Source organism: Cetorhinus maximus, chromosome 5 (genome assembly GCF_964194155.1).
Source record: "Cetorhinus maximus chromosome 5, sCetMax3.hap1.1, whole genome shotgun sequence".
NCBI lineage: Eukaryota > Metazoa > Chordata > Chondrichthyes > Lamniformes > Cetorhinidae > Cetorhinus > Cetorhinus maximus.
The window spans coordinates 71,502,665-71,529,632 of record NC_135883.1 but is presented as its reverse complement, the minus strand read 5'-3'; the positions used below and the strand labels follow the sequence as shown (position 1 = coordinate 71,529,632).

Genomic DNA, 26,968 nt, shown 5'->3' with positions numbered 1-26,968 from the left:
GACTCCAACCAGTGGAGAGTTTTCCCCCTGATTTCCATTGACTCCAGTTTTGCTAGGGCTCCTTGATGCCACACCCAGTCAAATGCAGCCTTGATGTCAAGGGCAGTCACTCTCACCTCCATCACCTTCTGATGCAGAGAGTTCCAAAGTCGCACAACCCTCTGAGAGGAAATATTGCTCCTCATCACTGTCCTATAAGGGCGACCCCTAATTTTAAACAGTGCCCCCTAGTACTAGACTCACCCACATGACGAAACATCCTTTCAATGTCCACCTTGTCAGGACCATTCAGGGTCTTATATACTTCAATCAAGTACCCCTCACTCTTCTAAACTCAAGTGCAAACAAGCCCAGCCTGTCCAACCTGTCCCCATAGGATAACCTGCTCATTCCAGGTGTCAATATAGTAAACTTTCTCTGAACCGCCTCCAACACATTTACATCCTTCCTTAAATAAGGAGGCCAAAACTGCACACAATATTCGAGATGTGGTCTCCCCGATGCCCTGTATAACAGAAGCATAACATTTTTAATTTATGTTCAATTCCTCGCATAATAAAGGATAGCATTCCATTGGCCTTCTTGATTACAGGCTGTGCCTGCATACTAACTTTTTGTGACTCATGCATGAGAACACCTAGGGAAGAATTTTCCTCCCGTCAAGGGCGAAGTTCAGGAGCGAGCACATGCGGGCGTGCCTCCGATCGGCGCCCCCAATCAGGGGCACGCCGCCATTTTACATGGGCGGGCTAATTAAGGCCCACCCAGCGTGACGTCCGCCAGGAAGCGCTATGTGCTCCCTGTGCGGGCGGTGGGGAGGATTCCCTAAGCTGAGAGTGTGCTCTTTTGCGCATGCGCACAAAAGAGTACATTCATCTTCCTGAGGCTAAGTGTTGCCTCAGGGAGATCGGCAACAAATTTAAAAATGTGAAATACAGAAGAATAAAATTTCCCTGACATGTCCCCTCATGTGACACTGTCACATGAGTTGGGACATGTCCATCACTTTTAATTAAACTTTTATTAAATTTTTAAAAACCTACATCAAACCTCATCCCGCCTGTGGATGAGGTTCATGCTTTTTCTGAAGCTCGCCAGGGCTCCTGGCCTGCCCGCCAACTTTAAGGTTGGACGGGCGGGTCCTTTAACTACTTCAATTACTTTTTAAATGGCCTCAATTGGCTGTTGACAGATTGGCGGGCGCACAGCTGACTCAGCCGCGCCCCTGCCGACCTGAAAATTGAAATGACGCGGGGTGACTTCGGGAGTTCCACCCGACATCATCCTGCATCATTTTACGCATCAGCGAGTGGGCCCCGCCCCCCCCAACTCGCTGAATTCAATATCCTGCACCTAGATCCCTCTGCATCTCAGAATTCCGCAGTTATTCTCCATTTAATTAATAGTCTTGTTTTTTCATTCTTCCTGCCAAAGTGAACAACTTCACATTTTCCCTCATTATACTCCATCTGCTAGATTTTTGTCCACTCACTCAATGTAACAACAATTAATTTGTTTTTATCCTGCTTTTGAGGAAAGAGGAAATGCAGTTTCTCCATTTCTATCACATCTGTTCAGTCAATGCACCCTTCCATACTAGCACTTTCAGTATGTCTTCCTTTTTCCTTAACCAAGGATTCCCCCAGCATAATTGACAGTTCCCTCCACCATGTCCTATCTATTTCTTGCACTTCCACTCTCACCCTTTCCTGACCTTCCCAGAACTGTGATAGGGTTCCCCTTGCCCTCACTTTTCACCCCACCAGCTTCTGTATTCAATGAATCATCTGCCAACATTTCTGCCACCTCCAGTGTGATGCCACCACCAAACACACCACCCTCTGCCCTCTGCCTTCCCCTTTCGGCATTCCAAAGGGACTGTTCCCTTCACGACACCCTTGTCCACACCTCAGTCTCCCCGAACATCCCCTTCCTTCCCAAAGCACCTTTCCATGTAAGCACAGGAGATGTAACACCTGCCCTTTTATCTCCGTCCTTTTCACCATCCAAGGCTCCAAGCACTCCTTTCAATTGAAACAGGGACTTATGTGCACTCCTTTTAACTTAATATCCTGTGTTTGCTGCTCACAACATGGTCCCCTTTACAGTGGGAAGACCAAACACAGGCTGCGTGACCACTTTGCAGAGTACCTCTGTTCACTCCACAAGCATTACACTGAGCTTTCTGTCACTTGTCATTTCAATTCTCCACTTGCTCCCACTCTGACCTTTCTGTCCTTGGCCTGCTACAATGTTCCAATTAAGCTCAAGGGACAGCAATAAGAACAGAAAATGCTGGAAATACTCAGCAGGTCAGACAGCTTCTGTGGAGAGAAACAGAGTTAATGTTTCAGTTTATGATGAGCTTTCATTATGCTGCCTTAGTTTTTTTAGTTTATTTCTTAATTCCTTCACATTGTGTTTGGACGGCCACTAGGTAGTGTCCTTGCTTTATTAAAATATTATTACCAGATATGAAAACCTGTAAAATACACAGGTGCTAATAACCTCAAAATAATTGACAACTGAAACAACAGCTAACAACTCTAACAACCCCGAAATTAGGCCTGCAATTCAGAGCACCGTTTCAATTCTGTTTTATTACATGGATTTCTAGGATCTTCACTAGCGTTTTGGTATATTATTTCAGGATCTGGACACTTCTCCTGTGAGAAGCAAAGCATAAAAGCTGTGATCTGTAGTGTGAAAACAAATGATGATGTAAGAGAAAGACTTGCATTCATAAAGCGCCTTTCACAACTCCTAGACATCTCAAAACACTTTGCAGTCAATGAAGACAATGTAGTCATTGCTGTAATTTTGGAAACATGGCAGCCAAAATGAACTAAGCAAACTCACACAAACAGCAGTGTTATAATGGCTAGATCATTTGCTTTTGTGATGCTGACTGAGGAATAAATATTGGCCAGGACACATGGGAATAACTCAAATAAAAAGAGAACATTCTGGAAATACTCAACAGGTCTGGCAGCATCTGTGGAAAGAGAAGCAGACTTAAGGTTTCAGGTCAAGGACCTTTGTTTAGAACTGAACTCAAACATCTTATACTGGGGATCAGCTTTGTGACTCTTATCTGCACATAATCAACTTTCTAGTTTTGCAGTGAAGCACAAGTTCAAAAGGAAGGTCAGGATTCTTAATCCCCTTAATTATGTGCCACCAAATGCTAGGCTGGGTCAGTCCAAATGCTCCATGATCTCTGAAGACAAATTTTAACCATCCAAGCTTGTGTATGCACACAGACAAAAATAAATTTGGACATTCTGGAATGAGTTTAAAAGAAGGTGCATCAGGCTGTGAAAAAATAGATTTCAATCAGCAAACGCTTGTACACTTGCATGCCTGGGAAAATGCTGACTGTCAGTTGGCGAAAAGAATTGATCAATTAACATTGTCAGCATTCCTCTACAGAGCTCGACGCACTTGTTCACTTTCAGTTTAGCAGTTATGCTAGGATGATGTTAAGCAGATGGAATCCACTTTGGTTTATGCACTTCCCAATACCAACACCACTGATGTTGTTGGGGGTTACTATGCTTTCAAATTGGTCTGGGGCTACATTCTTTTCTTCACAATCTTTGCCAAGCTCTTTGCTAAATACCCTATAGTATCTTTAGTGAACTATTATCCCTTTAACCTAAACACATCTGAGCTGCCTGTTTGGTTTTGATGCAGCATAGAAAGACTGGGCCACAGGTAGTCTTAGTTTTGAACAGATTACACATCAACAACAAGAACTGAACAGCATTTACAAATGCATTGCTTTTACAGAGGTGTCCATGGAAGATTGTTAAGCACGCATTCTTTGACTCCCTCAAAAAAAGGTTGGCCTTATAAAATGAGGTCAACTTCTCAGCTCGTACAAGGTATCATGTATTTGAGGGCTTTTGCTTTAAAGATCAGAGCCCAAAACTCCTGACTCGGGGCAGGGGGGTGGGGGGGTGGGTGGGGGTGTTGAAAAAGATTTCTATCTGGTGAGTGGAAAGGGCTCATTAGATATTTGGAGCCAAGTTGGTCTGCCAGTGTGACACGCCATTTTTTTTTTTTTTTATTGTAAAAATATACTTTATTCATAAAAAATCTTCAATCACATTCAAAACCATTTCAAAAACAACATTACAAGGGTACAATCCAGGTTAAACTTTTACAAAATGTATCACCAGGTGCATCAGTACAAACAATATTACAATCATTTACAGCCTTTCATTTTGATCTGTACAGCCCGAGGGGCTCTAAACAGTTCCCAGTCTCTCGGTGCGCTGTGGTAGAAAGGTCTTAGACAGCGACCCTTCCCCATTGCGCCTTTGCGGCAGCTGCCCCAAGCTTTAGTGCGTCCCTCAGCACGTAGTCCTGGACTTTGGATTGTGCCAGTCCGCAACAATCGGTCGGGGACAACTCTTTGTGCTGGAAGACCAACAAGTTTCGGGCAGACCAAAGCGCGTCTTTCACCGAGTTGATGATCCTCCAGCTGCAGTCGATGTTTGTCTCGGTGTGTGTCCCTGGGAACAGCCCGTAGAGCACAGAGTCCTGTGTCACAGAACTGCTCGGGATGAACCTCGACAGCAACCACTGCATCTCTCTCCAGACTTTCTTTGCAAAGGCACAATCCACAAGGAGGTGAACAACGGTCTCTTCCCCACCACAGCCACCTCGAGGGCATCGTGCAGAGGGGGTGAGACTCCTGGCGTGTAGGAAGGATCTGACGGGGAGGGCCTTTCTCACCACCAGCCAAGCTACGTCTTGGTGCTTGTTGGAAAGTTCTGGCGATGAGGCATTCTGCCAAATGACTTTGACAGTCTGCTCGGGGAACCATCCCACCGGGTCCACCCTCTCCTTATCCCTCAGGGCCTCTAGGACGTTACGTGCTGACCACTGCCTGATGGACTTGTGGTCAAAGGTGTTTTTCTGCATAAATTTTTCCACCAGGGACAGGTGGTACGGCACGGTCCAACTACTTGGAGCGTTCCGCGGCAGCGTGGCCAGACCCATCCTTCGCAACACCGGGGACAGGTAGAACCTCAGCACGTAGTGACACTTGGTGTTTGCGTACTGAGGGTCTACGCACCGCTTGATGCAGCCACACACAAAGGTGGCCATCAGTATGAGGGCGATGTTGGGCACGTTTTTTCCCCCTTTATCTAGAGGCTTGTACATCGCGTCCCTGCAGACACGATCCATTTTCGACCTCCAGATAAAGCGGAAGATGGCTCGAGTGATCGCCATCGCGCAGGAGTGTGGAATGGGCCAGACCTGCGCCACGTACAGCAACAGCGAGAGTACCTCACACCTGATGACCAGGTTCTTACCCGCAATGGAGAGGGAGCGTCGCTCCCACATGCCCAGTTTCCTTTTCACCATAGCCACTCGCTCCTTCCAGTTTCTAACGCATGCCCCGGTCCCTCCGAACCATATCCCCAGCACCTTCAGGCCGTCAGCCCTGACAGTGAAGGGGACAAAGGATCGGTCAGCCCAGCAGTGGCTCTTAACATTTTTTAACTCAAGCAAGGGAGAGCTGTGGGCTCATTCACCTACCTGTCCAATGACCCACACATCAAGGAGAGCATGTCCAGTGAATATGCTGGGAAATTCTGCCTCTTTTGCCCTTATAAGGCCTCAGGGAAATGCATGCAAGCTGAACACGGCATGATTCCTGCTGAGGGCCCAGCAAAGATCCCAAACCTTCACAAGGGAAGGGTAATTGATCCCTGAGGGGGCCTTTCCCAAGGAACCTGCTAGTTCCACTGAGAGCAGAAGACTGAGAAGCAAAGTTCCTCAGTGGGCGTTTGCCAATCTTTCTCCCTCCCACTGCAGGACATGGCACAGGTTCAATATTCAGGCTGGAAATCTGGGATGGACAACACTGAAGCATCCATATAATGCTTTCACCAGACCATGCAAATGAAGCCATCCCCACAATTTTGGACAGGGCCTATGTCTCTAAGTTTGCATGGAATGCAATTCCACTCTGTTACAATTGCAAAGGTAGGGCAAGACCCCAGGTATTCCAGGGTTCTGAAATGCCACTGATGAATCTCTTTTGAGTCCAAAATTCCCAGCACTGTCACCTTAGTAGATATACATCTAATAATTTAAATCCCATGTTGCTAATAGCAGAGAGAAGAACGTCAGACAAAAGCATTGCAAATCCATCTGCTAGTATACCAAGGCAGAATTTCAGAATAAGTCAGAACTCAATCACACCTTTTCCTCTCAAGGTCACCTGTAACATGGATTTATTTAATTCAGATCATTTTGTTTTGTCTGATTCTTTGTAAACTTAGCACTGATGTGCAGAAAATATTGTTATACAGGTGTCTACATTAATTTATAACTAAAAATCTCAATTAAATTCAGTGATTCAGTAATTTCAATGCCAGTTAGGTGAATGCGCTAGGCTCAGGTTTAATAACAACAGGCTCACCTTAATTGGCAAGTCATCTGATGTTCAGTAAATTCAGCTGACTTCTAAACGCTAATTAAAATGACCATGTCCTTGACCTTCTAATCAACGTGGTCTTTGCCACAGAAATCCTCCACTTCCAAGCACACTGCAGCATTCTGGGATCACCAAATAGAACACATGACATACTCTCCCTGCTCATGGCTGCTTTTCTTACTGCTGAGAATCTGGAAAATGTGCACTCAATCAGTGAGACAACATGGAAGTTGGATGTTTTCAAACCTTCTTTTTTTCATCTTTGGCAAAAGAACAGGTTTTTATATGGTGGGGATATGCTGTGTATTTAACTTTTGGGTGAACATTATATATCCAAGAATGATATTCTATAGGCTTTACTAGCAGAGCTTTTCCAATAGTTCACTGTGGTTTGACTCCTTACTAGCTGAGTGGATAGGAATACCTTTTGTTGTGGAACTAAACTACAAAGACTGCTATGGTTCAATACTTGATCAGTGCAAAGTTAGCTGAGCTTATTGTATAGCAAATTATTGTGAGGATGTGAGTACATTTAGGCCCCAATTTTAACTCTTACAAGTGGATGGGTTTTGAACTGGTTAAATTCTAATGTAAGTGAGTTTTGGGCAAAACTCATTTATGCTTAAACTTCCACGATCTTTTTCACTGGTTTGGTGAAGCAGATCGCCTGTCCAATATCCAACCCAACTAATTTACATTTCTAATAGACAGGAAAGTCAGGCAGTCTTTATAGGGCAGCTGACGTGCTCTGCCAGTTTACTGAGCAAACGGTGAATTTGAAAATTATCTTTTGCAGTCCATGGAATGTACTCCAGCATGAATCACCATCATGAGGTGAGGATGGGTGAAGGTAGTGAATCTAGGGGAGGGAAATTATCTGGAAAAATAATGTCACTGTTTTAGATTATATAAAGCTCACCCTCAAGTTGATAATTGTCTTGATTGGCCAAGATCACACCAAAATTCTAAATTTCTGCTTTTTGACCCATATCAAAATCTTAAAGCCAATAACAATGAACTGTGCCATACTACACATGAAAAATAACCTCTCAGAGCTGCGTACCACATGACAATATACACCTTTACATGCTCCACAATGGAAATATCAGACCAAGGAGTCTGGTTTCTACCTGATGGCAGTAACTAAATATGTCCTTACTTAATCTTAAGCAAGGTACAAAATTATATTTTCATATGTTATGTAACATGGACATTATTATTGTAGTGGCAATGGAAATCTAGTACTCAGAAGTAATAGTGAACACAATAGGTGACAAAATTTAAATATTCCATATACCTGCTTCACAGTTCATCATGCCACAAGGGATATGCAGCTCTAACAAACTATAAAATCTATTCAAAGTGCAGATATTTAAATATTATCGATGCCTTCTATTATTTTACGTCCAGAATGATACAAGCTTATGGAGGTACAAGACCGGAACGTATTACTTGAATTTTACTTAATGGTGTAAGCAGGAAAACTAAGCTGATATGAATGATAAGCATTATCTAAAGCTTGAAATGAGATTGTAGCCTTTAGAGGTCAGCACTTTTTATCCATAATAGACTCATCCTTCTCAACCTGGCTGCAGTCTTTGACACGGTTGATCACAGCATCCTCCTCAAACACCTCTCCACCATCATTTAATTAAAAGTGTTCATTATATAAATCAAGGTTAAGTGTCTACAGATGGAGGAGGGGGGGGGGGCACTCATTAGATAATGACTTGTACAAATGTAAAGAGACATTCATTGACACTAGTGGTGGATCGTAGAATTAGGAGCTATATATTTCTAGTGTTTCACTTTGTGAATAAATCTAAAACTGAGGAGAGTGACTTCTGGTTTCTTCCTTCACCAACTGGCTATGAGAAGTTTAACATGATAGAAGAGAATGGTTGCCTAAGGTGAAGGTTGGAAACTAAGAAAAATGTTTTAAGACAGAAGATTACAATCTGAGTAGCTCTTGTGTAGAATGGCTTAAAGCAAGTGCAAATTGTCGGGGTGTGATCTTATGACCAGTGGAACAATGAAGTGGCTTTGTGGTCATGGGTTACATCTCTAATAAAGAGGAAACAAGGTATGGCCTTCATATTATCACTTCCTAACTAAATTAAGATCAGAAGCAAAGTATTTTGTGAGCTGGAAGTCCATTAGACCATAAGACCATAAGACATAGGAGCAGAAATTAGGCCATTTGGCCCATCGAGTCTGCTCCGCCATTCAATCATGGCTGATAAGTTTCTCAACCCCATTCTCCCCGTAACCTTTGATCCCCTTACCAATCAAGAACCTATCTATCTCAGTCTTAAATACACTCAATGACCTGGCCTCCACAGCCTTCTGTGGCAATGAATTCCATAGATTCACCATTCTCTGGCTAAAGAAGTTTCTCCTCATCTCTGTTCTAATAGGTCTTCCCTTTACTCTGAGGCTGTATCCTCGGGTCCTAGTCTCTCCTACTAATGGAAACATCTTCCCCATGTCCACTCTATCCAGGCCTTTCAGTATTCTGTAAGTTTCAATTAGATCCCCCCTCATCCTTCTAAACTTAATCGAGTATAGACCCAGAGTCCTCAAACGTTCCTCATATGTTAAGCCTTTCATTCCTGGGATCGTTCTCGTGAACCTCCTCTGGACCCTCTCCAGGGCCAGCACATCCTTCCTGAGATACGGGGCCCAAAATTGCTCACAATATTCTAAATGTGGTCTGACCAGAGCCTTATTAGTTGGATACTGAGGAAGGATTGGTACTTCTATTAGGTTTCATGGATGAAATTTACCAGAAAATGATCTATTGGATGCCTATCAGACATGGTCAGACTTTGATAGATTTTGAAAGACAGACAATCATTTCACAGAGGAATATATCATGGATGTTAACAGATGGTATAAATGATTGCAGAAATTCAATTTGGAGATTCCTTGTTCAGTCGTTTGATTTTAATTACTGTATTGTGCTAAGATGTTGCATATGGACAGGCTCTTAACTGGCATCTGATTCTCAGGAAAAGATTCCCTTTTGGAGCAATGTCTGCCTTGAAAAAAATCCTGGGGAAGTAACCATTTCCAGCAGCCTTGACGGCACAAATGGGACATCACGCAGATGAAGGACTCAATGATTGTGGCATTTTGAGATTGTCCAGATACTGGACACAGGCACCAGTATAAAGGAAGACAGAAGGAATGAGGTAAGTGGAACAGCAGGATTCTCAAAATGACACATGACACAGCGAATTCAGAGGCTGAAGGTGATGATAATGATCAGTCTGGAGGAATTGTACTAGTCGCAAGAAGCTTTAGTCTCGTGATCTCGTGATGAGTGAATTAGTCACGGATTCATTTAACTATGCAACTTTAGACAATCATTGCACCTCGACACTGTGTGGAACAGATTGGCTAAAATGTTATCTAGATTCACTCAGTAGTGAGGATTGACATAAGGTTAGGGAGTATGAAAGTTCTACTTGTTTTAGGTTTAGGGTTGACAACACACTGAGGTCACTAAAAAGTGGTGATTGCATGCAGAATAGTTGTGGTAAGCCACTTTATTGGTAATGATGTAGTCTCTAGTGAGGTATCTTAAGTAAGCCTTCCATGAAAAAGGCACAAATGAAACTGGACATGGAGCATGAAAAAGCAATTGTTTTTGGGAAAGTCAGTAGATCTGCAGTTTACCCAATTATTGTATTATTGTACCCCCTTAAATAATTAGGAAAGCTAATAGAATGTTATCATTTATTGCGAGGGGAATTGAATACAAAAGTAGGGAGGTTATGCTTCAGTTGTACAGGACACTGATGAGACCACATCTGGAGTACTGTGTACAGTATTGGTCTCCTTATTTAAGGAAAGTTATAAATGCATTAAAAGCAGTTCAGAGAAGGTTTACTAGGCTAATACCAGGAATGGGCGATTGTCTTATGAGGAAAAATTGGACAGGTTAGGCTTGTATCCACTGGAGTTTAGGACAGTAAGAGGTGACTTGTTTAAAGCCTTTAAGATCCTGAGGGGTCTTGACAGGGTGGATGTGGAGAGGATATTTCTTCTTGTGGGAGAATCTAGAACTCGAGGTCACGGTTTAAAAATAAGGGGTCGCTCATTTAAAACATAGATGAGGAGCAATTTTTTCTCTCAGAGGGTGGTTAGTCTTTGGAACTCTCTTCCTCAAAAGGCAGTGGAAGCAGAGTCTTTTAATATTTTTAAGGCAGAGCTAGATAGATTCTTGATTAACAAGAGGGTGAAAGGTTATCGGGGTAGGCAGGAGGTTACAATCAGATCAGGCTTGATCATATTGAATGGAGCAGGCTTGAAGGGCCAAGCAGCTTACTCCTGCTCCTAACTTGTATGTTTATATGTCCGTACGTTTGTAAAACCTGACGTTTCTAATAAGAATGTTAAAGAAGGATTAATGGCATCAGGTGTTAAAAATAAGAGAGAAAAAAAGGAAATTGTCTTAAAGCTGCACAGAGAATTTGCTCACCCTTCTTGTCAAAAGTTAAAATTCCTGTTAAAGGATGCAGGTGTGGTTGATGAGGCTTATCGAAGCGATTAATGCAAAATGTGAAGTATGTAAAAAGTAACAGAGAACACCGGCATATCCCATTGTAAGCTTTCCACTGGCACGTGATTTCAACAAAGTAGTTGCCATGGATCTAATGGTATGGGACAAAGACAGAAATATTATCAGTTTATACTTTATAGACATAGCAACCAGATTTAGTCTTTCTACAGTAATGCATGGTAAGCACAAAAGGGTGATAGTAGATAAAGTCATGGAGAAATGGATAGAGACTGGACTTGGGGAACCAGCTAAGTTGCTGACTGATAATGATGGGGAATTTGCTAATGACGAGTCTACAGACATATGAAAACAAGAACATTGGGGTCATAAATACCAGAGCTGAAAGTCCCCTCAGCAATGTACAAAGTTGACAACTGCAGCGGCATGCGTGGTTCAAGCAAAGAATTTGCTTCAGATGGGTGGAGCGTACAATCCCTGTCAATTGGTCTATAGGAGGAATCCCAAATTACCTTCTGTGCTGGGTGATAGACCCCTGCCCTAGAAGAAACTATGACTAGTTCCATTTTTTCTGCACATTTAAATGCAGGGAGAAGGGCTTTCATAAGGCTGAGGTCACTCAGAAAATTCGGAGAGCTCTAAGGCACTGTATAAGATCATGCGAGATAGACTTTAATTCTGGGTATGTGGTGTATTTCGAAAGAGAAGGCTATAAGAATGGAAAGATCATGGTAAGACAGTGATTATCCAACATGGCAATCAAACTATTAAGATTCATTCCTCACAGTTAACCGGGATTGATTACAAAGTCTCAGAATTTGAACAGCTAATAGAAGGAAATGAGGGACCCTAAACCTCACATGCTCCTGAAGAACAGAATACAAGATATCAGGGGCAGGATGGTGGTAGGCTAAATGATCATGACACACAGAACAGGACTATCACATCTAAAGGTCAATTGCCTAAAGTGGGCACGCAGCTCACAAATGTTCCAGAAGGGCCAAGTGAATAGAGGGATGTGACTATTATAGGATGTGCAGGAAAAGCTGCTGGCAAGTTTAAATATTGGTTAAATGTTCAAGATGATGGCCAAGGAGAGAGGTCCATGGATTGGCAGAATGGAGTAAAAGAATGGAAAGTAAGAAAGCTCAATGTGAGTTCCAATAGTGGGTCTGAGAGCGACTCTTGCATTAGAAAATGATCACATATCAGGGAAAGAGTCTCTGACTAAGCAAGAGAGAGATCTTGCAGCAGTAGTCCTGAAAGACATCAAAGTGCAAGTAGAGACCGCAGCTTGAATAGAATATGCAGTGAAAGGAGAGCTACAGAATAGTCTTGAGATAGGACTAAAGCAGGAGTCCTCATGGCCGTGAAGTTTTGGTGGCTGCCAATAAACTGGAGGGTAAACTAACAGGAAAGGCAAAACAAAAGGAATTAGGCAGTTGGAAGAAATTTAGAGTTAATTCTGAATTACCAGATAGAGGACAGCCAGATTGGTCACATCAATGGATTTGTACAGAAAAGGTCCTTGCAGATGGAACTTATAAGGTTAAAGCGAGGCTAATTGCTCAGGGTTTTGAAGAGCGATTGGGAGATACAGATGTTAGAGTGGGAAAAGTACATTTGAAAGACTTGTAGTTCTTTTGGCTACATATTCATGGGAGGGTAGATCAAAGACATAAAAACGTTTCTGCAGGGTGAAAAATTTCAGAGAGAAGTGTTTCTGAAATCGCCTAAAGAGGCAAGCAATGCAGAAGGGCAACTATGCAAATTAAACAAGTGTGTTTGTGGCCTGAATGATGCCTCAGGGGTGTGGTATTTTCAGTGAGATCTGCTTTGCTGATAGTAGGCTGTGTTCAAATAAACGCAGATCCTTCCATGTTTTATTGGTATCAGAAAAAGAAACATTCAGGCATCTTCACATTGTATGTTGATCATTTCTTATGGGGTGGCATTGTGGATTTTGAGAAATATGTTATTAATAAGATTAAAGTGGAATTTAAAATTGATAGGTGTCAGGGGCTTTTAAATATATTGGTTTAAACATTAAGCAGAATAGGCCTGGAGTAACTTTGAATCGACAATCCAGTTAGAAAGTGCTACTCCTATACCAGTTAATCATGATAGGTCATGACAGAAAGATGAAACAGCAGTTGTGAAGCTTGACACGTCAGTTGATTTGGTTATCTATTCAGGCATGGCCAGATGCCAAATGCAATTTTTGCTGTATTGGAACTATGTACTGCTATGAAGCACCCTAAAGTTAAGGATGTTTTAAGGGCAAATAAAACATTTTTAAAAATGGAGAAATGCATACTTAAGTCTCCATCCTTGGGCTACCCGAACATGAAATTAGTTATTTTTAGTGATGCTTCGAATGCCAATCTTCCTGATGGGTATTGAAGTGCAGTGAGTTTCAGAATATTTTTTGGTGGGTGAAGATGGGAAATGTTTCCCTTGATTCTGGGAAGCTAAGAAAATAAAGGGGTTGTTAAAAGTACTTCATCTGCAGAAACACTGGCTTTTTGTGGAAGAAGAGGATATAGGATTTGATTGGTCAAATATTTTCAAGGGATGTTCACTTAATTAAAAAGTGCAAGCGATAAAAGATTAAAGATTGACCTTGCTAGCGTGAAACACATGTTAGAAAAGAAATAAATCTCAAAGATCAAATAGGTTGATGCAAGTCATCAATTATCTAATTGTTTCACGAGAAGAAGCATTTGCATCAATAATTATTGGGGGGGGGGGGGTGGGTGCGGTCCTAGAAGAGGGATGTCTTGTAATGTAATACTTCATAGAGAATATGGAAAATTATTTTCCTTCTTCTTTGCTTTGTGTTAAAATATGTTTGTGAATATTATTTGTAAAGTTTTGTTTAAAAAGGAGGAAAAGGGAAATTGTTAATTGTATAAATTAAGGTTAAGTGTCTACAGGTGGAGGGGCACATTCATTGGATAATGACTTGTAAACATATTTAACATGGGGGTGTTGCACACATGGCAGTATCGAGCAATAGAAGGTTAAGTTGGTTCAGGGACTCCCAGGTCACCTGCATTTTCTGCAGCCTTGAGAAATTCACTTTCCATGTTTATGTTTAGTGTATGAGGCTGCAGCCCCTTTTCCATTATCTGAGGGGGCTGCTTCCCAAGTTTTGCTTGCACTTCAGCCCCGGGCCCCTAATCTTTGACCAGCAATTTATCCACTGTAGCACCATAATTTTTTTTCACTGAAGCACGAGCCCAACTCAGGAAAAAGAGTTGGAATCATAACAACGATGGTGCAAAAGATAGCTGTCCTCCCCCAATCCACCTCTGACAGTTATTCCACACTTTAAGGAAATGTCCCTTGAGTTTGCAACTTTCTATTGAATTGTTAACATGCTTCTGAAAGCAGTAAATTTTTGGGGTCTTTTATTTACTTGGTGCGTTATAGCTAGTATCAATGAAGAAGAAATAAATTGCATTTTTTTTGCACTTTACTCCATCAAGGACATCCCAAAGTACTCCATAATAAATAAATTACTCTTTCTTGAATGCAATCACTATAATGGAAACAAAGGTGGCAACCAACACCTGGAAAACAAGATCCCCCAACTTCAAATGAGATGAATAGCTGCACCTTTTTTGGTGTTTGTTGAGGAACATTGGCTATGAATAGTTCCAGGGCACCTTTTACATCCAGCTGAACCGATAAACAGGACCTTTGCTTAACACTTCATAGAATAGGGACTCGAACCTATAACCTTCAAAGTCAAAGATGCCAACTAAGTCAAACTGACAATATGCATTAATAAGCAATATGTGGTTTGATGTTAGTTAAGTAGGACCTGACCTGTAGCCATAGAGCAATATGTAGATGGACCAGTCTATGTAAATGAAAGTGGCCAACACACTCATGTCCTGTGAGGTTGGGCACTTCCAGGCATTCCTCAGATCAGAGTTTGCTTCACAGCTGTAGAAAGGTACCAGGTGCTTTCTTCTGCCATCAATTTCTACAATGGCATGCAGCACCACCTGGAGACATGTACTCAATAGTACCAACTATGTGGTATTTACTCCCATTCCTCAATACTAACCAATGCAGACAGTTTCTCCCTTCTTTAATCAATTAAATGAATCCTTCCTCCTTTCAAGTTCAAGTGATTTGGTCAATTTTCCAATTTGTAGTGTTTATGGAAAGCCTTGCCTGCAAAATACATAAATTTTTGTAGGGAAAATAAGGAGAAGCAATGTAAATTAAATGGGACAATTTCAAGGGGTTACAGGAGCTGAGATCTGGGGTGTATATACACAAATTTTTAAAGGTGACAGGGTATGTTGAGAAGGCTTTAAAAAGTATATGGGATCCTTGGCTTTTTTAATAGAGGCATAGAGTTATAAAAGCAAGGAAATGATGCTAAACCTTCATGAAACACTGGTTAGGCCGCAGCTGGATTATCATATTCAATTCTGGGCACAACACTTTAAACATTGAAATGGGCACAGAAGAGAGTTAATAGAATGATACCAGGGATGATGGAATTCCATTACATGATGATACTTGAGAAACAAGGCTGGTATTCCTTTGAGCAGAAAAATTAAGGGGAGATTTGGTAGTGATGTTCAAAATCATGAATAGTTTTGATAGAGTAAATAAGGAGAAACTCCAGTAGCAGAAGAGTTGGTAACAAGAGGACACAGATTTAAGGTGATTGGCAGAAGAACCAAAGGTGACATGAGGAAACATTTAGTTTAAAAAAAAAAGCAAGCTGCTGTGATATGGAATGATATTACTGCCTGACAAAGGGCAGCGGACACCAATTTAATAGTAAGTTTCTAAAGGGAATTGGATAAATACTTTTAAGGAAAGAAAATTGCAAGGCTATGGGAAAAGAGCAGGGAATAGGACTAGTTAGATAGCTGCACTAAAGGGCTGGCATAGACATGTTGAGAAAAATGGCCTCCTCCTGTGCCATGTGATTCTATTTCAGAAATTCTGGTGGATGCTGAGAAGCCGCCAGTATAATTCATTAGGTGCCAGCCTCTTGTGTTGTAAATGCAGATAGTCTCATCTGTGTTGCAAGAATAATCTGTCCTCTTTCTGCTGCAGGTTTAGTCTGGCTGCATTGTGCTGCTGGAAATTCTCCTCATTCGCTGTCTCAAATGTGTATTAGAGTGCTTCAAAACTGGTCCTTATCACACCCTGGGCCTTTGGCCTCAACACCTTTAGCAGCAACACTTCTGTGAGATGCTCCAACTGGGCTTGCCAGCTGAATGCTAATCAGTGGGGGATAACAGAGTGTGCTAGCCGATGTTCAGATAGTTCTCTCTCCTCTGGTACTTTCCCTTTACCTTTCAAAGCTATCATCATCACCCCCTCCTCAAAAAACCTATCTTCAAACTCTCTGTACTAAGCAATAATTTCCAATCTCTCTTTCCTGTTCAAAGCCCTTGAATGTAACCCTATCCTTAAGCTTAATGGGCAGAATTTAGCCGTCAGCGAGCAGGGGATAGGGCCCGCTTGCGGAACCCCCGTTGTCATCCTGCCCCATTTAAATTTTCAGGAAGGCGGGGGCACAGCAAAATCAGCTGTGCACCCGCCAACCTGTCAATGGCCAATTGAGGCCATTGACAGAGTCATTTAAACAATTAAAGGATCTGCCCATCCAACCTTAAGGTTGGTGGGCAGGCCAGGAGCCCCGGCGGCAACTAGAAAAAACATGAAACCTCATCCAGCGGCGTGATGAGGTTTCATTCAGGGTTCTAAAAATTTTAATAAAGTTTTACTGTAATTTATGAACACGTGACAATGCCACATGAGATGGGACATGAGGGGGACAAGTTAGGGAATTTCTTTTTTCTATTTTTAATCTTTTTAAAAGTATAAGTGATCTCCCTGAGGCAGCACTTAGCCTCAGGGAGATGTGCACTCTTTTGTGCGCATGCGCGAAAGAGCGCACTCTCGCTTTTGGGGAATCCCCCCCCCCGCCCGCACAGGGAGTGCATAGCGCTTCACGGCGGACGTCACGCTGGGCGGGCCTTAATTGGCCCGCCCACATAAAATGGCGGCGGGGCCCACTTCTCCGGCAGGGATCGGCTCCCCGCCCGACAGGCAGAAAACTCTGCCCATTGTGTATATCTATATCCAAAATAGCCTTACTGAAGACAATCAACTATTCATGGCTCAATTAAAGGGATGATATGTGCATGTGCTAATTCTGTTCTTTATTTGCTCATAAACTTACAATGCAATAGTGTAAATTACTTTCATATGACATCATAAATGATTATATTGATTTGGATCTACCTCCTCACAATGAAAAGGTTTGCCAAAGACATTTTTCCATGATAACAATGCACCTTTAACTCAACTTGTCAGCATGTTACTACAGTTAAAAAAGAATCACTGAATCCTCATTGCAGATGTATATGAATTGACTCTTCAATTGCTTGTGAGTTGTGATTTTCCTGATGCAACAGAATGTAGATTTGAGAGAATCGGACTGAGTGCTAAAAAGTGAGTAACAATTTACTCTAATTTATGCTATTTCAGTTCACTTGGAGGAAGTCAACTCTCCTGTGATAACTAAGTAAACTATAAAATTAGGTGTTAGGCAATTAAATTCGTAGGGACAAAATAATCATCCACACAAATCAACATTTCAACAAAGAGACTGCAAATTAAAATTGTTAGGTCAGTGCCCCAAGTTTTAGTGTTTTGCAAACCAGGAGCATAGGAACCGGAATATTTAGCCCTCGAGCCCGTACCATTCAACAATATCATGGCTGATCTGCAATCGAACTTCAAATATATCCACCTTTTCCCATATCCCTCAATACCTTTGGCTGACAAAAATCTATCAACCTCACTTTTAAAATTTACAAATGATCTAGCATCACTTGTCAATTATGGAAGAGGGTTTCAAACTTCATGCACACTTTGTGTGAAGAAATGTTTCCTGAAAGGCTTAATTTTTAGGCTATGACCCTAGTCCTAAATTTCCCAACCAGCTTAAATAGTTTTTTAAATTCTTTCACAGGATGTGGATGTTACTGGCTAAGCCAGCACCCCAATTGCCTTTGATGAGGTGGTGGTGAGCCACCTTCTTGAACTGCTGCAGTCCATGTGGTGTAGCTACACCCACAGTGCTGTCAGGAAGGGAGTTCCAGGATTTTGACCCAGTGATAGTGAAGGAACGGTGATATAGTTCCAAGTCAGGGTGGTGTGTGGCTTGGAGGGAAATTTGCAGATGGTGGTGTTCCCATGCATCTGCTGCCCTTGTCCTTCTAGGTGGTAGTGGTCATGGATTTGCAAGCTGCTGCTTTGGTGAGTCCAGACTGCTGCCACTGTGAATGTTTAAGGTGGTGGATGGTTTGTCAATCAAGCAGGCTGCTTTGTCATGGGTGATGTCAAACTTCCTGAGGGGTGTTGGAGCTTCACTCATCCAGGCAAGTGAATTTCAAGTCTTTGAACTGCTCTTGTAGCCACAGTATGCATATGGCTAGTCCAGTTCAGTTTCTAGTCAATGGTAACCCCCAGGATGTTGACACTTGGGGATTCAGTGATGGTAGTCCATTGAATATCAAGGGGGATAGTTAGATTCTCTCTTGTTGGAGACAGTGATGGCCTGCCACCACTTGTGTAGTTCAAATGTTACTTGCCACTTATCAAGACAAGCCTGAATGTTGTCCAGATCTTGCTGCAGATGGGCACAGTCTGCATCAGTATCTGAGGAGTCGCGAATGGTACTGAAAGTTGTGCAATCATCAGCGAAATCCTCACTTCTGACCTTATGATGGAAGGAATTTTACACTTCTATCTACAGTGGATGCAGCCAAAGTGAAAAATACTATTGCAGTTGTTCTAATTCCAATTTAACATGATAACTTTCAGCTTTTAAAAAAATGTATCAATATTTATCCTTCGTCTTAGACTTGTGTTGCTTTCTAAATTTAAAGAATGTCACCAGAACTTCATATTAGGCCTTTGATCTTGGTTTAAAAATGTCACCAATTTTGATTTGTGCCACTCTTTTAAAAAGTGAAGCAATGTTATTTTATGGATTGGCATCCTGCCTTGCTCATGCACTCCCATAAATGTCTTCATGTTGACAACCCTGAATAATAAATATCTCAGCAAAAAGGAAGATATCAAGGATCTCAACCAACTGGAGAAATTAGATCCCAAAGGCAGGTGGATTTAAATGAAGGCAAAGATAAAGTGAAGCATTTTGGAGGAAATCTCTGCATGTAATGCAAATTTTTTTTAAAAGTGGAAAGGAAAGCACTTGGATCTGATTATTTTTATTTGTTCACGGGATGTGAGCATCACTGGCAAGGCCAGCATTTATTGCCCTTCCCTAATTATCCTTGAAAAGGTGATGCTGAGCCGACATCTTGAACCACTGCAATCCCTGTGATGTAGGTACGCCCACAGTGCTGTTAGGGAGGGAGTTCCAGGATTTTGACCCAGTTACAGTGAAGGAACGGCCGATATATTCCCAAGTCAGGATGGTGAGTGACTTGGAGGGGAACTTCCAGGTGGTGGTGTTCCCATACATCTGCTGCCCTTGTCCTAGGTGGTAGATGTCATGTGTTTGGAAGGTGCTATCAAAGGAGCATTGATGAGTTGCTGCTGTGCATCTTGTAGATGCTGACAATGTGCATCAGTGGTGTTTGGAGTACCAATCAAGCAGACTGCTTTGTTCTCAATGGTGTCAAGCTTCTTGAGTCCCTGACCTGCTCTTGTAGCCATGGTATTTATATGTCTGCTCCAGTTCAGTTTCTGTTCAATGCTAACCCCCAGGATCTTAATAGTGTGGGATTCAGCAATAGTAATGCCTAGGCGAGATGTTTAGATTATCTCTTGATGGAGATGGTCATTGCCTGGCACTTGTGTGGCACAAATGTTACTTGCCACTTGTCAGCCCAAGCCTGAATAATGTCCAAGTCTTGTTGCATTTGGACATGGACTGCTTCAATATTTGAGGAGTCGTGAATGGTGCTGAACATTGTGCAGTCATCAGTGAACATCCCCACTTCCAACCTTATGATGGCGGAAGGTCATTGATGAAGCAGCTGAAGATGGTTGGGCTGAGGACACTACCCTGCGGAACTCCTGCAGTGATGTACTGGGACTGAGATGATTGACCTCCAACAACTACAACCGTCTTCCTTTGTGCTAGGTATGATTCCAACCAGAGGGGAGTTTCCCCCCTGATTCCCATTGACTTCGGGTTTGCTAGGGCTCCTTGATGCCATACTCGGTCAAATGCTGCCTTGATTGTGGAGTGAGGAATATGCTGGGCTGTGTTTGAAAAAAGCCAGTTTTTTGGTAACTTACATTTAAAACAATATTACTTATTGCAGACATTTCAGAGAGGAGCAACAAGCACAATTTTGGGTTTTAAGTTATGGGAAAGTCTACAGAGCTGGAGCCCAAAATGTTAAATTGCTTGGAGCATAGATGGTTTAAGTAAGAGTGGATAAGGCAGGTTATAATATTCCATCAGAGAAACCAACAGCACTGGAGGAATAGTCTTTATTTAGTCCATGGCGGGAGAAATTGCTGGATGTGCAGTGGGTTAACATGTTAACTTTCACCCTGATAATTTAGACTCCAATCCAGCCCAGATTGATGAAATGAAAATCACCTTTTACAACTGATGTTAGGACCTTAATGTTCAAAAGAGTTTGGATAGTCTCCACTAGGTCCCAGGATGCTAAGTCCATAGCACACATCTCCCATAAGGTAGTGCTGTAACAAATTTTGCATCTCACTCAAAGAGGACATGAAGATTAATCATTTTACAACTTTTCAGACTCAATCTCCAGTTTAACAATTCCAAATCCTATGCTCCCATTTTCCCGGACAGCAGGTACTGCTAAAGATTCTGCTGTTGCCGTTTACACCTCCTGTAACCTATCCGGTCTTGCCTTCCACTATTATCCCTTTTGTCACTTAAATCACTCCTGCTTTCCACTCTCTCCACCTCCCCTCCCCCCACCTGTAACACCTCTAACATTTTCCAGTTCTGATGAAAGGTCATTGCCCTTAAACTCTTATTTTCGCAGATACTGCCTGACTTGCGGAGTGTTTCCAGCTGTTGCTGTTTTCATTCAGAATTCTAGCATCACACAGTACTCTGCCTTTGTACAGAGATTGTCTATATATATGTATATATATATATATGGAGATATGTATATATGGAGATGCCACACACGCCCATGTAATAAGGAGTGTTCCACGGGGGTTCGGGTTGAGGTATAGTAGTTTAATTTGACTAGGGACTCTTGATGCCCGAAATGAAAAAAAAAATAATTCTGCAGTACTGACATTCTTCTGTTTGATGAATATTTGAAAAATCTCCCTAAAGGTATTAAAGTAGCATTCTGGCTTAATTGACATTGGTAGTAGAGCAAATATGGCATGATGTTAATTATTACACAAAAAATTGATATTATATAACCCCATTAACTGTATATGAAAGAACCCTGACAAGTCACAAGATTGCTTTTACACAATCTGTTCAAGAACACATTCAATACGTGACACTTCCCCCTTTTCATGGAATGTGGGATTGCACAAACCGATTGGTACAACAAAGCTTACTGTTGCCCCCCCCCCCCCCCTCCCCTTCTAACCCACTGTTAACATGATGACAAGTTACAGAATGCACGACATTCCACAAGAACTGATCCGGAACAGGTACCGGACACCCTGCGCGGCTTCCACTCAGATGACGGACGAAGATTTCACCAATTGAGCAGTACAATGTAGAAAACCTGTGGCACATTTCTCTGCATTCAAAGAAGCAGGTACATTAAAACTCGGCGTCATGCGCACAATCCGCGACATATCTCCCCCCGAACACCAAAACGAAGGGAATTTGTTTATAAAAGGTCTCCTCTTACTTCGGGGTTTTCATGGTGTTATTTGCTTTTAAATATTTTACAAGCTACCAGCTGTACAGCACATACTATTACTGACTACGATGGCGTAGCACATTGCATCGGACACTGAAGACTGAAAACAAATGCATTATAATTACAGCTGAGCGGTAAAGCAGTGATCAAGTCCGCTCGAAACAACAGTTTCTTGGGACAGGAGGATGAGGGAGAACAGAGGGTAGGAGCGGGGAGCAGAGTAAGGGTGTGTCAGTTGTGTGTTTGAACTCGCATTTCATTGTTTCTGCCGGATTCCTTTTGAGAGTTCCTCCATTAACAATTATCAATTCATTCTTGGCTTCCAACGATTTGATCTGGCACAGGATCAATTTCTGAGAGCTGCAGAAGTACGTTTTGTGTACTACTTAGTGGGAGCGCTCAGTAACCGCCTGGGCAGTGAAAGAGTGGCCAGGTATTGCAGCTGGCCCCGGACACACTGGAATCTAACCGAGCAAAGGAAGGGAAATGGCTCGCTTATGCGAGACGGTCAAAACTTGAATGAAATAAAGACTGTCGTGGTGCTTTCTGCTTTTGGGCTAAGTATTGGGTTTCCTTCCAGTTTTAACAACAAGTTGTTTTTAAACGGCACCTTAGTTTGGGGTCGATAGACATGCGAAGCAAGGGAATGGACGCCGAGCTTCGCTGTGCAGTAAAGGTGACCTTGGCCCAATAAGCGAAAAACCCTTCCTCAATTCACCAGATACTTTTGTAGATTATATAGGGGCCCCCTAATCACCATTGTAAGCGTCATCAATTCATTTGCAAGTATGGGGTTGCAAATAAAATTAAAAACGAGCAACAAAAGGATTTAGTTCAACCGTGATGTGCTTCCCCTCCTCAATGTGCAATCATATTAGCAATGTATGTTTTCATCAGATGCTAACAAAATAGTGATCGTGTTGGTTTCATGATCTAAATTAACTGTATTCTAAAATTTGTAAAACTTTTTTTGAATTCTAGTATTATCATCACGGAATCTGATATGTTTCATTTTTTGGGGGGAGAATAATAACATCAAATAGCTTTCGCTTATCTTTACCAGCACTAGGGGCTGAAGAAAATGGCAGCTTCTAAATTATGGCAAAGAACTATTTTGAATCAAGTCAGTTTGCCTTTCGGTTTACACTTCCGTAGATGGTTAAGATCTACTGTAATAAACTCCTGACTAATGTCAAGGTTCAATTTCTAAATCCCCTCACATACAACAGAGACTGAGAAAGTTATGTGTACACGGAAAACTATCCTGGGCCAAGCTTCAGGCACAAAGACCCGAATCACTGCTATCTCAGTAACACTAGATGGTGAGATATATAAGTGCATCCTTTTCATTAAATCATTCTGAATATACTTGACATTTTAGTTTCGTTGCCGATGGTACACTTCAATTGGGACATGTGACCGCATTCTTAGTGTCTACTGGAGTTTGTGCTCTTTCCCCAGAGTTTGACTCAACAGCACAGTTGGCATCTTTTATAATAGCTGAACTTAACCCTCAATCTCAGCCTCATTTCTGCTGAATTCGTATTATTTGTTAAAAATTTTAGCATCAACTGCAGATTTCAACCCTGAATAAAGATGCTGTAAAATAGCCGATTACAAGTATACATTGGATTATTTAAAAAAGAAACTAGTAAATCAAATCATGAACATTTTACTGATGAATCGGTTGCTGCGTTTGATACAATTGACAACAGAGCAGGCATTGTATCAAGGGTGTGAGGTTGAATTGTTGAGTGCTGGCTATCTGAACTCTATGCAGGCCTGTTAAGTGATATTTCAAATATATGTCTGCAACAGGTTATTGCGCCATGGAGATATTTGAAAGTAATGTGGGTAAAAAAATAAAGACCCGTATCGCATAAGAGGGAACGCAGCACTGGTGAATATGGCATTTACGCTCCGATACGAGCGGCTACGAGCGGTTTATATAACAGTCAGGTGATAATAGACAGCAAAACATTTTTCAATGTACATCAAGCAAACATTGAAATAATTAAGGAATATTATCTTGAAATCTTGATAAATATCAACATTTGTTGAAAATAGGTTATTTATTTCAAACATGAATTTGCATGTTGTGTTATTTAATTGCTCTTTTAAGTTTCTCACACTGCGTCCTAAGAGAGTGGGTTGACTGACGCCCTGCTCCCAACTCCTGATAACCGGCCTTTAAGAGAGATCAGCAAACGGTTGGCTCAGCTTCCCCCTTGTGAGAGAATTTCCATTCTATAGCCTGAATTGAATTGGGTACTCACCACGTGGGGAACTGTGTACACAAAACCATGCCTTACTTCTCTAAGTATTTAACTTGATGCATTGTCCTACAAACAACATTCCTAACTTTTGCCACAACACGCCAAATGAACAATGCCACAGCTCAAATTTGCGACGACTATACTTGGCTGAAGCAACAGTCGCTCAAATTAGCAGTGCCAGGTGAACAGTTTTCGCCCGCACACTTTCAATTACTGGAGTCATAAATTAAGCTCTGTTTTACACGCATTATCCCTTTCTAATTAAACGCATATCGGGGGGGAAAAATGCGTTTCATTGGTTGCTATGCCGTTGACAAATCGATCATTCGGGGCAGTTGCCAACACAAGCAGTCTGGCATCGCATCGTGTGCTGCAGGCTTTGCTTATATTCTGTCACAAATACGGACTATCCCGAACCAATAACGATGGCATGAATATGCTAAGCACCATAATTAAACCGGGAACTCAGAATACTAAAACAATTCTTCGCCAAATATTCATTTGATCTCCCTGTTCTCTCATATATTACAGGCCCGTTTGATGGAAAGAGGGGCATGAAACTTACACAGGTATTCGATTTCAGAAATGTTTCAATGTATGCTCAGCGTCCTTGTCACTGTTACCCTTCTTCCCTTATACTTTCATTCTTTGCTTTTTGCTTCATTTTCGGATTAATTATGGTCACATTCTCAAACTGCTCTCTCGCGTGTATCTTTATTTTTTTGTTACAATTTCTCCCTCAAGTTTACACTTCCTACAGGTACCGGCAACAGCTTCTCCACTGCTGCCACCCGTTTTTACATTTCTATTCCCCCCATTCCATTTCTCTTACCCATTTTACCGCTTTGTCTTTGCTCATTTCTCACGTTTCTTCGGTCACCGCGCTTCGGGATTTTGCCGGTGTTTCTTTTACAGGCATTTTATCTGTTCTTCATCAAAATCTTCCTCTAAAAAATTTCCAGGTTTGTTTTAACCCTCTCACTTTCCCAACTTGTTCCACTCGTTTCTCTTTCCTTGTTACATCACCTTTCCCCCTCAAGGTTACCGGGGCTGTTTTACTCAGATTACACGCTGCTCAACACCGACCATTGGGTCTTTGGGTCTGTCCCTGGATCACTTCCTCAGCTTGATTTCTTGTCACGTTGCTTATACATTGGTGCTTTCCCTGCACCCATAGGAAGTTACATTTTTGTTCTTTATTTGCCCTCCTTCCCTCTATTTTGCCATGTGTATGGAGCTTAAACTCGAATGCCTGTGCACACGAGGCCCGACCGAAATACATGTGATTCAGCACGAAACTAACGGACACCACTGAACACTTTGCATTCCCCTGTTCATGGCGCAGCTCCCCAGTGCCTTTCTCTATTAGCATCAAACGAGGTCACGAACCTGCTGGATACCCCAATGACTTCCAGTCACCCACTGGACACCTCAATGACTTCCAGTGATCCACTGAATACCCCAATGACTTCCAGCCACCTGCTGGACAGCCCAATGACTTCCAGTCACCTGCTGGACAGCCCAATGACTTCCAGTCACCTGCTGGACACCCCAATGACTTCCAGTCACCTGCTGGACACCCCAATGACTTCCAGTCACCTGCTGGATACCCCAATGGCTTCCAGCCACTTCCAGTTGGCGAATATTTGCACTGTTAAAGTTACAATCAGCATCTGTGTAATGCTCAGGAAGGTCAGAATAAAAATATCCACTTACTTGCTGTCACCAGGCGGAAGTCACAACTAAATAGCACCAGCATTGCGGAGTTCAAATACAAGGGAAATTGTGCCATTCCGCCCGCTCCAAGTAACATACACACGGTTGGTCCAACAGCTCTGAATGACACATGAAAACAATCCTGGCACCTTCTCTACAAAAATATCTCGAGAGAAAGAGGACCGGAGATGCTTATTTTCCCGTCTCCCATCGATCGAGTGACAGTTTCTTAACCTCAAATCATCCGCTTCAGAAGGAGGGTTGGGGCACAGGGACCGAGGCTCTGCTGAAAGTTCACTGCAATGGAGAGCGTAACAAAGAGAAAAATATATCCCTCGGGATCAAGTCTCACCATGCACAGTTAGCTCCCTTTGCAGGTTTGCTAAGGTGCCGAATTTAGAAAACGCCCGTAAGCTGTGGAATCATTCAGCAGAGAGCGGCTCAGGAAGGTGGACGATCAGCAAAGATATCTCGCCTTCCCGTTGGGGCAAAATGATCATTTCACGCTCTGGAACAGAGGGTGCGTGAGATAATAAATATTTTAAAAAACGGCTCCTGACAGAGCTGAAAGTTCCCCGTAATATGAAAATAAAAGGACTGGCGGCGGGGAAAGCCCGCCTGTCGGTGGCAGGGATTGGTTTGTGGAGAAGGAGTCATTGGCAGGTCGACCAGTGAACAGTCGCTGACAGTGTGGGCTTGGGTTTCTGCCACCGCAGTCTGCTGAGCTCCAAGAAGCAGTTGACCACGGGAGGGGGAAGGCAGGGAAGAAACGCTGCAAAGAATAGAGCAATGAGTTAATTTGCCAAGTTTCTCTGCAAGGGCAGACATGCAGACCTGGCCGAGCACATTTAAGTCTGCCACAATTAGTTGAATTTCCCACTGGCATCACTTGCTTGTGAGGTCTGGAATGATGTCAGGCTAATATACTGAACAGTAACAAATGGAACCGTGAAACGTTCTTGATGGTTCAGCAACTTTTTTATTTTATATGAAAAAGACACAAGACAATGTAGCTTCATTCCAATGAGCATCGCTGTACAGTAATGCAACCAGGCAAGTTAATGCATGGACAAGAGAGGGGGCAGAG

The 26,968-nt window shown here is 42.3% G+C and overlaps 1 protein-coding gene across 3 annotated transcripts in view; it reads right to left on the bottom strand.

Moving 5' to 3' along the window:
* The window catches only part of LOC144680723 (fibronectin type III domain-containing protein 4-like), a 296,490-nt gene extending 270,065 nt beyond the window's left edge, over positions 1 to 26,425 (bottom strand). For all 3 annotated transcript variants that reach the window (XM_078542002.1, XM_078542000.1, XM_078542003.1), the window contains exon 1: positions 25,882 to 26,425. In XM_078542002.1, coding sequence (XP_078398128.1) covers positions 25,882 to 25,978 — 97 coding nt within the window. In that variant the 5' untranslated portion in view covers positions 25,979 to 26,425. The remainder of the gene's footprint in view (positions 1 to 25,881) is intronic.
* Between the last annotated feature and the right edge of the window lie 543 nt (positions 26,426 to 26,968).